Source organism: Planococcus citri, chromosome 5, assembly GCF_950023065.1.
Source record: "Planococcus citri chromosome 5, ihPlaCitr1.1, whole genome shotgun sequence".
Lineage (NCBI taxonomy): Eukaryota > Metazoa > Arthropoda > Insecta > Hemiptera > Pseudococcidae > Planococcus > Planococcus citri.
This window is the reverse complement of record NC_088681.1, coordinates 43,839,909-43,853,096: the sequence shown is the minus strand read 5'-3', so window position 1 is coordinate 43,853,096 and position 13,188 is coordinate 43,839,909. Positions and strand designations below refer to the sequence as shown.

Below are 13,188 nucleotides of genomic sequence, written 5' to 3'. Positions count from 1 at the left end.
ACCTTGGGAAAAATTGTACACTTCTTGATGCGAGAGCTGAAAGTCATTGAAAACATTCTAGCTCCTGGGGTGCGTTTAGAAGAGAGATATAGGTCTTCAAAGAGGGATAATCTTCGACATGTTTTTTGAAGAAATGGATCCAATTCTGAAATGGTTGACCAAGGCCATTCCCATTAAAATCCAAGTCCACTTTCAAGGTTCTACTGAGCGATTGAAAATTTTCAAATCGTTTGTGTTTTTTTTTTGTAATTTTTTCTTCTCAGATATCCAGGAATTTCTTTTAAAAAATAAATATCTATATATAGATTGCCCCGCGACATTACGCAGCCCATGCCCATTGATTTTATCCATGTGTTCTCGCAGCAGCTCACTGCTAGGCCATGAGAAGAAGGTATGTACTCCACCCGGTTGGAGAAAAAACTTATATTTAGGCTTGTAATTCAATTTTCAATGTTTGATGAGAGCTCCCCACACAATAGTGTATGTTTTTTAGATACGTAGTATGGGCTGCGTAATACCACTTTTCATATGTAGGTAATTAGGTATATATAAGTATAATAATTAGGTATGTAAAGCATATCAAATTTTTTCCCTCAAGAGGTTTTGTTTTTGAAATATTTTGAGCACAAGTAGATATCTTCAGCAGTGTGCATCTATGAGTAATTATGTTGTGTACTTTTACGTATGTCAGCTTTTACTTGTTTTACTAACAAATTATTCGCTGAAAAAGAGAGAAGAGAAGCAAAAAAGAAAATATGCACTTAATAATTATGATTTTATTAGTATATAATTAAGCTTTTACCTTTTTTATTCCGGAGGGACGAAGAAATGTATTAGTACGTACGTTATGTACCTCTACCTGTTTGTTTTTTACCAGTTCGATTTGTGTTTGTATACGTTTGACTTTTCGAATCTTTTGTAGCGTAAAATGAAACAATCATTTGTTTGAAAAAAATTAAATAAATAAAAAAAGGTACAGTAAATAAGTAGGTATGCATGGCATGGGTTCTGGAATCTCGAGTTGTACGTATTTCAGTTCCTTGGAGTTATTTTTAGATAAATAAATGTAAGAAGAAAGATAAAAATAGTACTCATTTGAAATTGACTAAAAAAAAAAATACATCATTGGATTACATTAGTACGGATTGTGTTTGTACTGTGTTATTACCTCCATCGTCCTTTTTTTTTTTCTCTGGTTCAGGGTAATTCTCAAAAAAAGGTGAAAATTGTGTACAAGGCAAATTTCTCAAAGGTTTTAGCATGATTTTTTTTTTTTTGGCCCATTCAAGGATCACCCCCCACACATTTCTCATATGGTGTTGAGATTTTTAGCCCCTTCTTTCATTGGTGTGCATTCGATTTTATACCCCAAATGTCCTTCGACTTGGCTGTCACACGCCATGTTTTTGAAAATGAATGTTATAAAGTGTCATGAACTTCATTTTGGGGGGGGGGGGGGAATTGACACATTCTCATTATTATAGAACACGAAGGTCCATTATTGTGCAAATTGCAATTGCAATAGGTAAGTCCATAGGAAGCTCACATTTCACATTTGAAAACTGTCACACACTTTTTGCGAAAATTTTAGAGCAATTTTCAATTATTTTTGGTAGCTTCCCAATCAAACATTTTTTTCTGGTGAGTGGCTGCACTGGTTCACTGTTCTCATAGAAATGTTACCCCGCTCCGTTTTTATAAAAAACTACATTACAGCTCGTTCTGATCGTACTTATCTTTGAAGTTTTGATATTTCGCAAAATCTGTGTCCTTCGGCTTGCCTTTTTATTTCCCGCCAAAAACGATAATTGAGAATGGGAAGTTATTCTACATGATAAGTAAACATTTATTACGTCTTTAAAATCAAATAATGTCCAGTAAGTAAGGCTAGAAACGAAAAAACGTTGAGATTGTCCTTCGGCTTGTGCAGTGTTCATTGTCCTTCTACTTGGCCAAATTTCAGACAGCTGTACTTTTATCGCGCTAGTCGACATATTACACGATAACATTAGCAAAATTTGACATTTTACCCCTCCTTACGCCTCACCACACCCCTACCGGAAAAATAAGTCCAGATTCGAACTCTGCGGCCTCAAAAACATTAATCGACGTATACACGATAATATGTATAAGCAAAATTTGACATTTTCTCCCTCCCCACGCCTCCCCCTCCGCATCTACAAAAAAAAACTCCAGATTCGAATTCTACGACCTCGAAAACGTATCAATTGACATGTCGAATCCTAATTATTGCCGTTTTAGGGGGGCCAGGGCCCACAGTGGGGGGGGGGATTGAATTGAGGCTAACACTGGAAAAGGGATCTGGGACACACCTATACAAATGATTCGCACTTGAAATTTTCCAAAAAAATGATTTTTGTTTTTCAAAATTACGCACATCAAAATTGACCTTTTTTTTTGAGAATTACCCTTCATGTACATTCTATTTTGTGAAAATAATGCGAGTAAGTACGAGTGTAAAACGAACATGATCATACGAGGTGAATTTATGTATCCAGAGTTCATATTTACGATTACCTGTGAATTATGAACTCGTACAATACTTGGATAGTGATAGGTATAAAGTTGTAAACTTGAAGCCATTCGTTTTTGTACGCATGCTTTTGGTGTATCGCGCGTGCGTCTGAAAAATATGAAAATGAGTTTAATTAGGTAAATTACACGCGTACTAATCGCAAAAGGTGCATTGCGCATAAATGTATCTGCATATTAAAGTGTATATTGTTTTCTATAGCTTTTACACGTATTGAGGTACAAATTCGCAAAGTTATCGTTAATTCGTTAATTACACAATCGGCATGGTAATTTCATTATCTGATTAACGAAGGTTTGTGTTCGTTTTACCATATCGGATTTGTTCTTTGAGATGTTCTACGAACCTATATATATGTATTAGTTACTACCATACCTGTACCTATCTAATATGTATTTACTCGTACGTGCGTGTGAATTCGCAACACTACGAGTAGATATATGTACGAGTAGTTTCTGGATTCACAAAAACAGTACAGTCGTATCTATCAATTGAATTTTTAAAAAAATCATTGACTGACAAAAAAAAGGTTTTTTTATGTTTTATATTACCTAAGGATCAAAAATTATTCTTATTCTTTGAATGGAGATTGATTATGGAAGTGAGTGAGTGTAGAAAGAGGAAGGGAAGGGGAAAATATGTTTACCTGGTGTGACTCGATCTCAGGTCAGGTACCGGATGTTTGATGAATTGCGGGCTCCCAATAGTTTTTAATTTCAACTTTTTTCGTAAAAAGAGGAGGAAATTGTGATACGTGGTTTGTATTTTTTTAAATAATCAATACTTACAGAAATATTCTTGAATCATAAAATTAAAAAAAAAAAAAAAAAAAAAACAGTGCTTAAATTAGCTTGGTTTAGAAGGCGGAAATTCATTGGAACCACGGAATATCCCATTGTTTTAGAGCTCTTAGCTGTCGAAATGTAAAATAGGTCTATCAAACTGTCAGCCTCACAAGATTACAAGTGTTGTAATTTTTCTTATATCTAATTAATGCTTATGATGATTTTAACGTAATTTCTATGCGCTGAAAATAATTTTTCGATCTGCTAGGGGCCTACAGGGCTCAAATTCCTTGCATCCTTTGAAAAATTCTAAAAATTACCACTCTCACGAAGAGCGATGGCACTTTTTTCAAGAAAATAGTTTATCAAAATTTCATTTATAATTTTTCGTTTTATGGGAAGAAATACAGGATGTCTATTAATACTCCTATTTATCCTATTTATCCTACTAAAAGTCCTTTTTTTTGCCTATGACACCTTCTTCTCTTTTTAGTGTCCTTTTTTTCAACTATTTTATCCAAAAGTCCTTTTTTCCAAAATAACTTCAAATTTTCAATTTTTGTCCGTTTTTTCCGGAATTTTGAACTTGTAGAAAAGGGCTCATTTGTCGACTTTCTTAGAACATGAATCACACATTTTTGTGAGCTTCTGCCCTCGCTTCGCTCGGGCTATTTGCTCTTCTTTTTCCGATTCAGTAACTTATTGTTCAAATTCAAGAAATGTTCAAAGTTTGAATCAGAAAAATAAACTCCTCCTTCCTTACAGATTTTTTTTTTACTTCTCAGCAAAACATGAAATTTTGAAAACTTTTAGCCTTGCTTCACTCGGGTTTGTTTGCTTTTTTTCAAGTTTAATTTTTTTTCTTTTTTTTGAATTGGGGTGTTGAATCATCATTTAAATACGATTTTGTTGCAAAATATAGGTAACTTATTGCACAAAAAACATCGTTTTCATACCTCTCAAAATACTGAATTTCTAAAGCTTTTCCCCCCGTTAGATTTTCTTTTTCCAGTTTTAAATTTTCAATAAAAAAATCATACCTAATTCAAATGTTGAAATTTTGAAACAAAACATAAATAGATACCTACCTAATTAATTCATCACACAAACAAACTTTGTTTTTGTACCTATCGAAATGCTGATGTTCGAGAGCTTTTGCTCTCGCTTCGCTCGCCTTTTTAAATTTTGAATATTATCATTCGAATACCATCGTTTTTATGCCTCTCGGAATATTAATTTTCGAAAGCTTTTGCCATCGCATTGCTCGTGCTCGTTTGCTTTTCTTTTTTCATTTTCAATTTTTCAAAAAAAATAATTATTCGAATTTCAAAATTTTGATGCAAAATAATAATATACTTACTTAGTAACTCATCACATAAGATAACATAATTTTTAATATCTCGCAACATACCTTGTAATTTTTGAGAGCTTTCGCCCTCGCCAGTTTGTTTCTCTTTTCCTTAATTGATAATAAATTGCCACATCTCGCCCACTCCCAAACGTTCAAAAACTGTCCTGTTAAAAGTCCTGCTAAAATTCCTTTGGCTAAAAACTTGAATGATAATTTTTAACCTCCCACCTTGAAAACGATTTTGACCAACCCCCCCACCCCCCACCACTACCAAAAAATTCCATATGAGATCGAAAAATGACCTGCTGAAAGTCCTACTAAAAGTCCTTTTCAAGTCCTTTTTTTTTCATTTTGAAATTTTGTTAGACATCCTGAAATAGCAGTAACCTTAGTTTAAATTATTTAGAACCTTGACTAAAATTCTGAATTTTCATTTTATTTTTATTTTTTAATTAGATCTTAAGTAAATTGTAAAACAATTCAATTTTTCCATTGCTCGAGCGAATTGTTTTCAGTACGTTTTTGAAAGAGTGACTCTAGCATTTCCATTTTTTGGTACTTTTTGGTGGTTTATATAACAGAGAAGTAATATTTTTTTTTTATAAAAATCTGATTTATTTAAAATTTCCACGAATGGCCACCTTCTCCCTTGTCACTCAAACAGTCGTTTTAACAAAATAACCTGTGGACTTCTGACAAAATAATCTTCCTTGGTCTTAAAAATATCGTCTACCTGTCCCTGCTTGGGACATGAAAATGGCATGAATTTTATGAAAAAAATTTACTTGAAAATATACTTTTTTTCATTTTAGGCAGACATCAATGTAAAGACGTACCTATATGAAAAAAAGAGAAATTGTGAAGCAAAATTTTCAAAATACGTTTGACGTTGATTTTTTATTCTGACGTTGTGTGTTATTTTTTTGTTCGTTTATCTAATCCATTGTTTGTTGCAGTGGAAACCACCATACGATAAATTATTTAAACAAAAAGTAATTTATGCGATACTTTTATTTAAAAAATGATTTATCGCGAGTACTAAATCGATTTTGAAAAACATTATCGTTCGAATGATTTGTTTTGTGGGCGGGTGTTTAACGTTTCATATTTTTCGAAATTTCAACACTATTGTAAATCTCACAACTCCGTGTAAAAGTTTCTTTTTAAGTATATAAGTATACAATGACTACTACCTATAATTCGACTGTCGTGTTTTTCTTTTTGCAGCGTATCTGGTGGAATGCAGAACTCTGTACCGGCGGCTTCGAAAGCCATACGTAGATCAGCCGTTCCGACAAAACGGTCATCAGCTCCGGTTACCCTTTCGTCGCAACTTAGTGCGACGTCCCGAAATGGCAAAGTCGGTTTGCAAATTCTAAATCAGCCCGAGCAGCAGCATCGAGCACGTTATCAAACAGAAGGCTCTCGAGGGGCTGTCAAAGATAGAACCGGAAACAGTTTTCCAGTTGTCAAGGTAAGAAACGATATGTACATAGGTACTCGTACTATTGTATATGCTGGTAGCATTGCAATGAATGTACAATGTACAATACTACATAGGTAGGTACCTATACTTCAACCTACGCACCTATGATGTGCAAAACATTTACGATTTTGTTCGGGATCACGAGAGTCAGGGATCTGGGTTCACAATATAAATGGTCGGGATTTGGGTTTGGGATCTACAAACAATCGAAATCATAAGGGATGGAATCGGGATCAGGTTCAAATTTTTTCTCTGCCTTTTTGTGATGATTTTGGCATAAATCGTGCTGGCTAACAGAAATGCAGACACACAGAATGGATGCAGAATTAGAATTACACAGCCAATTTTTCATGAAAATCTTCTTTGCCTTTGAAAGCCATGAAATTGTGAACAGAACAGTCTAAAAAATACCAAATGCCCCTAAAGTATTTACTTCTGGAATTTCAACTTGTACGCATGTAGAAAAAATCATATTTCTTCCCCCCTCCTTTTTTCAAATGGGAAGAAATCCAAGTTTTAGTGTGGCTGAATGAGCTCGAATAAACAAGCCAAAAATGTCAACTCTTAAACTCTTTGAAATCTGACAATGAGATTCACTCCGCAGTTTCCCTATATTTTCACTTGACCTGCTTCCTGCTATACTCTTTACCTTTCGCCTAATTTATAGGTGGCAAAAATTTCAAGTTTTTCTACATTTTCCTCAAAAGAAAAATAATTAAAGAAAAAAGAAGAATCTATTTAATAGTGAAGAGGAAAGAAATGGGGGACATTTGAAGTAGATATTATCTTCATCGTGTTTCTTCTGAGCTCATTTGGTTACCACTTTTTAGTTTTTACTGAACTGATGGAAAACACAAAGACAAACCTTAGCTCTCTTAGCTGTTACGTAATTATTAATTCTAGTATAAGTACTTTAACTTAACGTCGAATTGATGTAAGTACCTAATAGTATTATTGATAATTACACAGATTACCGGGTACAACAGACCTACGACATTGCAAGTATTTATCGGCAGCGATCAGGGACGCGTTACGCCTCATATGTTTTATCAAGCGTGCCGAGTGACTGGTAAAAATTCGACTCCCTGTGTCGAGAAAAATATCGAAGGTACTATCGTCATCGAAATCGATACTGAGCCAACGAAAGACATGATTGTTACGTAAGTACTTACCTGTTTTATATGTATATTGTACTCATTCATTCACTTATTAGGTTTATTATTGCCTATCTAGTATGTAGGTAGGTACCTACTTGGTACCTGAACCTAGCTTCGTATACAGTGTTTAATTGCAAAATTGAACATCGAAATAATTGATCTGGTGTTGAATATTGTTGATGAACAATGGCAGTGGTGGTGCAACTGATGTAAAGTCTGGCAGAGGGTCGATTAGTGTTCTTAAAGTCTCCTTCTCATCTTTGTGATTTGACGAAATTGAGAATTGATCGAAAACTGATCGAATTGATGACACATTCGGGAGGGGGGGGGTGTCAGAAGACCTCTTGGTTGAGAATATTAATTTTTAATAAGTGCTTCAAAAAGCGTAGGTACCTGTACTTATACGCTTGATTGTGGTTTCATGAATTTTTTCTCAGCTTGACCCCCTTTCCCCGGTGATCTCAATATGTCCACTTCATAGTTCCGTTTTTTATTTACGAGTTTATCTTTTGCTACTGCTGGTTTGTTTAAAATTTTCTTATTCGTATCATTGAATTGAAACGTCTAAAAATGACATTCAACTCAACTTTAGAAGTACGGTAGGTACATGTCGATAACGTTGAAAATTACGAGTGTAGGGTAGGTAAATATTTTGCGATCGCATCTATTGCCCTATGTTGACACTCAAACTTGCAAAATTTTTGCAATATTTGTTTTGTTTTACGCTCGTGTTTGGGTTTAATTGAAGGGCAGCGATATTTTAGTCGATCTAAAATTGTAGGTAGATACCTACATGATCGTATTTCACGCTGTAATTTTTAATTGATATTAAATTAAACAGTAGGTAAGTAGGTCCACAATCGTAACGAAAGATAAGTATCTCTGGTACGACGTTAAGTATTTTCCATTGGTTACTGGTTAGGTATTTTGAAATTTTATATACTTACTTACCTAACAGTAAGAATAGGTAGAAAATTTGATAGGTACTGGAAACTCTGACACGAGTTTCTATCCAATACAAAAAGAATAATTATAGAAACCACAAATGATACTAATATGGATTTGGGTATCAGATTTAATTAAGATGAATGTGACTTAATTGAAGCATTCCAAGTTCTCCGGTCTCCGTACTAACTCTTTGTTGAATTGTGTAGCACGTAATTCGAAGGAGCAGAATATCGTCAATATCGATAATCTTGTTTTATTACAGATGCGACTGTGTTGGCATATTGAAAGAAAGAAACGTAGACGTTGAACATAGATTTCCGGAAGAATGTTCCAGTCGTAGTAAGAAAAAATCGACTCGGTGTCGTATGGTGTTCCGAGCAGTGATCACGAACGACGACAATAGCACCGAAACGCTGCAAATCGCATCTCAACCTATTGCTTGCAGTAAGTATTGTTAGTCCTATGCTAAAGATTAATTTTCACGTAATTTTTCTGAAACGTTTACCTACTAGGCCAATTGAACTACGAATGATTTGGAAACTTCTTCATTTCCGTGATTCCATCTGCTGAGAATCGTTAGCGAACGAAAGTGGTTTTTTGTATGAATTTGAATGATTCGTTGGTTCACTTCATGTCATAGCTCGAGAACGATTCAGATTTATTTTTCACCTTTCATAAACGATTTTTCAGAAATTTAATGGGTACTGTTTGTTTACGCCGTTCGTTGTTCGAGATCGATCGATTAATTTGAACTTTTGAAGTTCATTCGTCGATAAAAATTGAATCATTTCACATTTGATTCATTTCATTAGAAATGACTTATCGTTCGAGAACGACTGGATCGTAGCCTTGTAATCATTTTGTTTTGTACGAGCGATTTATTGGTATCGGTTATTCGTTTAACCTCTGCTGGCTCTGTTTAGGTCGTTAATCGGTCGTTTGACAGTGACTCGTTCGCTTGAATCATGAATTAAATTCTGAATTTAAATGCTAAGTAGGTATTAATGATTCACTTACATTAGTAGTACCTATTCGGTCATTAGGGAACGATTTGCCGAAAAATGATCGACCATCGCTCGTTGATGTTGATCATTTTCTGAAAAGGAAATCACTTTTAGTGGAGAATCAGTTACAAAAATTAGTTCATCGTTCACGAATGATTCATTTTCAGTGTTTGGTATCCAATCTATTGAATCATTGAAGACAACTGAGTTTTATTGTGATAGTAATTCGCATTCGTTTCAGAATAAATGAGTTGTTCGCGAACGATTCATTTCCAACGTGACTTAGAATAGGATAGGATTGTGATATTTGTGATTCATATTTTGGTATCCAAGCGATGGCAATAATTCGCATCTTAGTCGTTCATGAACGATTTATCCAATACGAAATTACATATGATACTTTATCGTTTGCCCATGTCTTTCGTGAATTGTATTGGTAATAAAATAACTATATTACTTAATTTATTCTCTCTACGATTCTTTTCGTTCACGAATAAAGCATCCATCGGTTGAGTCGAAAATGAGTGATTTAGATGGATTTAATATTCATTATTGATGATTTACTTATCGTTCATTCGTTCGTGAATGATTCATTTCGTATATGACTAGTTGATCATGATTCACTTATAGCGCTTTAGATTCACTTAAGATCATTCCACGTCAATTCGACCAAGAAGTGGTAAGGAGGGTCGGCGATTTTTTTTTTGATTTTTTTTTGTTTGTGGAAAGACCTTTCGAAGGGATGACCAATGGCGCAAATCGCAGCCCTCTACCCCCTTTTTTAAAGGCTTCTAGGGGATGCCAAGTTTTCTGTGAACTTGAAATATCCATTTCAGCAGTGGATTACTCGATAAATCCTTTCACTCGATGAAATGAACTCATCACAAAAAAAATCGAAATTCGAAAAAATGCTGTTTTCAATTTCCATCATCAAAAAAAGTTTAAATTCATTCTGTTGTCTTATTTTGACCTCTTTCTGACGTATTGTACTGGTTGGGATTGCGCCCGCAGCTTCCACCATAAATGGAAAATGTGTACCTACCATGTAGGAAGTGGTTGTGCTGTGATGTAGTAGTTTTCCACTATAAGCAGCGCGATCTATTGGAACCAGGGGTTGAAACTGTTGAAAACCCCAAAACCCAAAACCAAGAAAAAACCAAATAAAAATTTGTTTTGTGCAAAACTCAAAAACCAAAAATAAAAAGTATATTTGATCAAAACCAATTAATCAATTAACCAAAAACCAAATATGAAAAATTTAAAATTTAAATCATCAAAATATGTGTAATGTTTTGACTTTTAATGCATTAATTGATTAGTAGAAATGAATACAATAATTAAACTTGAAACCAAAATCCAATTATCAAAAGGTGAAAACTGAACTGAAACCAAAAACCAATTTATTTCAGTTTTCAACCACTGATTGGTACTGGTTTCTGAGTCACTTCCGAGTTCCGAGCTGGGTAGAATAAGACAGCTCTTCAGTTATAATTTCGTTGTAGATTTAATCTTGTGTAGCTTGTTAATTAATACACGCCCTTTTGAACACAGTATTGTGCCGCAATTATTGTATTGCTTTTCGCGTTTGTCATCGAACCAACATAGCTGACCAGACAGCCATAACAAGAGTGGTTATCTATGTAATGTAGCTGAGTCGTTTCTTATACAGGGGAGCCTTGGGGTACATCCCCGGCCACTACAGTCTTTCATGAAAAAGTTGATAAAAATCACATTCATAGCATAAAAAATCAAAATTCGTTTATTTTTTGAATTTTTTAGAATTTTGATTTTTTGTGATGAGTTCATTTCATCAAATGAAAGGGTTTTTTCTACTCTTACGACCGATAAGGTACCTACGTAAAAATATGGGTCAAATGGTCAACTTCACCACTCAAAACTTTTTTTCGTGTTTTTAATCAAAGAATCGCGTTTTTTCGCAAACTTTCAATTTTTTTTAAATTGACTTTACGACATACCTAATTCCATCCCATTTTAATAGTATATGTGACGCGGCACAACAAAATCGACCTTCGAACCTAAAAAATTATTTTTCACTTTTTGACGGATTTTTGGTCCTCGGACATTCAAAAATCATTTAATTTTAAAACCACCCAGAAGTCCCTATGATTTGCATAGCTCCATATACATGGTAATCCAGACAGAAGTGTGCTCATTTTTTTGATTTTTTAAAAATTGTTTCATTATTTTAACTTTTAAATCGACCTGGAGGCGAAACAAAGCGTTCTACGAGAAAAATACTTCAAGCAAAGTTGTAGAGAATTAAATTTCCAAAAACCTACAAGAGATTTAAGTATTTTTCTCCAAAATGCATAGTTTTTCCGTTTTTCTCAAAAAACAAAAACCTCATGATGATTACCATAAAATTTCTGTTTTTTGAGAAAAATGGAAAAACTATGCATTTTGGAGAAAAATAAACCTCTTAACCTCTTATAGGTTTTTGGAAATTTAACTCTCTACAACTTGACTGGATGTATTTTTCTCGTAGAACGCTTTGTTTCGCCTCCAGATTGATTTCAAAATTGAAAATAATGAAAAAATAAAAAAAAAATTGAAAAAATGAGCGCAATCATGACTGAGCCCCCTGTATCAATGTAAATAACCATTTTACCCAGTGATATTCACACAAAACAGGCAAGAAACGTTATCCCAGACTATGTTTAGCTCAGTTTAGCCCAGGGTTGTTGCGATTCGAATCGCGTAAAGAATCGCTAATAGAACCGAGGAGCCGCTTATCCGAGCCGCGGCTCTTTCGCGATTCTCTCGCTACGAGAATCGCAAAACACAATTTTGCGGTTCTCTGCATTTGCGGCTCCCAAATTTTCAAGATTTTGCCAAATTAATGTGAAATTTCACAGTTGACTTCTTCAATTTTTCCCCTAATAGTCCGACATATGACAATAAGAGTAATTGCACTCCCCCTGCTGATCCTCCGGGACAACTTTTTTCTTACAGGGGACATCCCAAGGAACATTTTAAAGCAAACTTGCCAAAAAAAAGTTGGCCTTACTTACAAAATGGCGACCATTTTGATTGACAGGTTAGCCGAAATCGCTGATTTTGCGTTTCAACAAAGGACTTGCACGAACTTTTTCAAACCTTATAAAAGTAGATCGAAAGATCATGCAAAAATTTATCACCTGTCAAAATTTCAAGTGCTAAAGTGCGTTTTTAGATTTTTGGTGAATTTTTGAAAATCGAATTTAGGCCAAAAATGAGGAAAAAAATCAAAATTTTACCAAATTGACCAAGAAAGCTGAAATTTGGGATATACCCTATTTTCGACATGCCAAATAAATTGGAAACGGTTTCAATACGTTTTGAGCAGTTCTGGAGCCTCCAGCAGATTTTTGAAGCTCGAAATTCTCACAAAATTCCATCAAATTGGAGTTGTAAAGCTAAAAATGTATTCCAAAAACTAATTTCAATACGCTACAAAGTACTGCAGGTGAATTTCAAGTCGTTTTGGAGCCTCCAGCGACTTTTTAAAAATTCCTGAAACCTCCAGCAGATTTTTTAAACTTTAAATTTTCACAAAATTTCGTCAAATGGAGATGGAAAGCTGAAATTTACTGTACACTCTAATTTTAACACCCTCTGAAGACGACTTCAGGTGTGTTCAAATAATTTTAGGCCCTCCAGCGACTTTTTTTGAAAATTACTGGAGCCTCCAGCAGATTTTTGAAACTTTAAATTTTCACAAAATTTCATTAAATGGAGATGGAAAGCTGAAATTTACTCTACACTCCAATTTTAACACCCTCTGAGCTACTTTTAGGAAATTTCAATTTTTCAAAAAAACGACATACAACCTTTCAAAGAGTTGCTGAAGGCTCCAAAACGACTTGAAATTCACAAACAGTCAACTTCGTAGCGTATTGAAAT

General features: G+C 34.3%; 1 protein-coding gene across 6 annotated transcripts in view; it reads left to right on the top strand.

Moving 5' to 3' along the window:
• Positions 1-13,188, top strand: part of NFAT (NFAT nuclear factor) — a 215,861-nt gene that overhangs the window by 161,397 nt on the left and 41,276 nt on the right. For all 6 annotated transcript variants that reach the window (XM_065368758.1, XM_065368757.1, XM_065368755.1 and 3 more), the window contains exons 5-7: positions 5,918-6,164; positions 7,146-7,336; positions 8,544-8,725. In XM_065368758.1, coding sequence (XP_065224830.1) covers positions 5,918-6,164; positions 7,146-7,336; positions 8,544-8,725 — 620 coding nt within the window. The remainder of the gene's footprint in view (positions 1-5,917; positions 6,165-7,145; positions 7,337-8,543; positions 8,726-13,188) is intronic.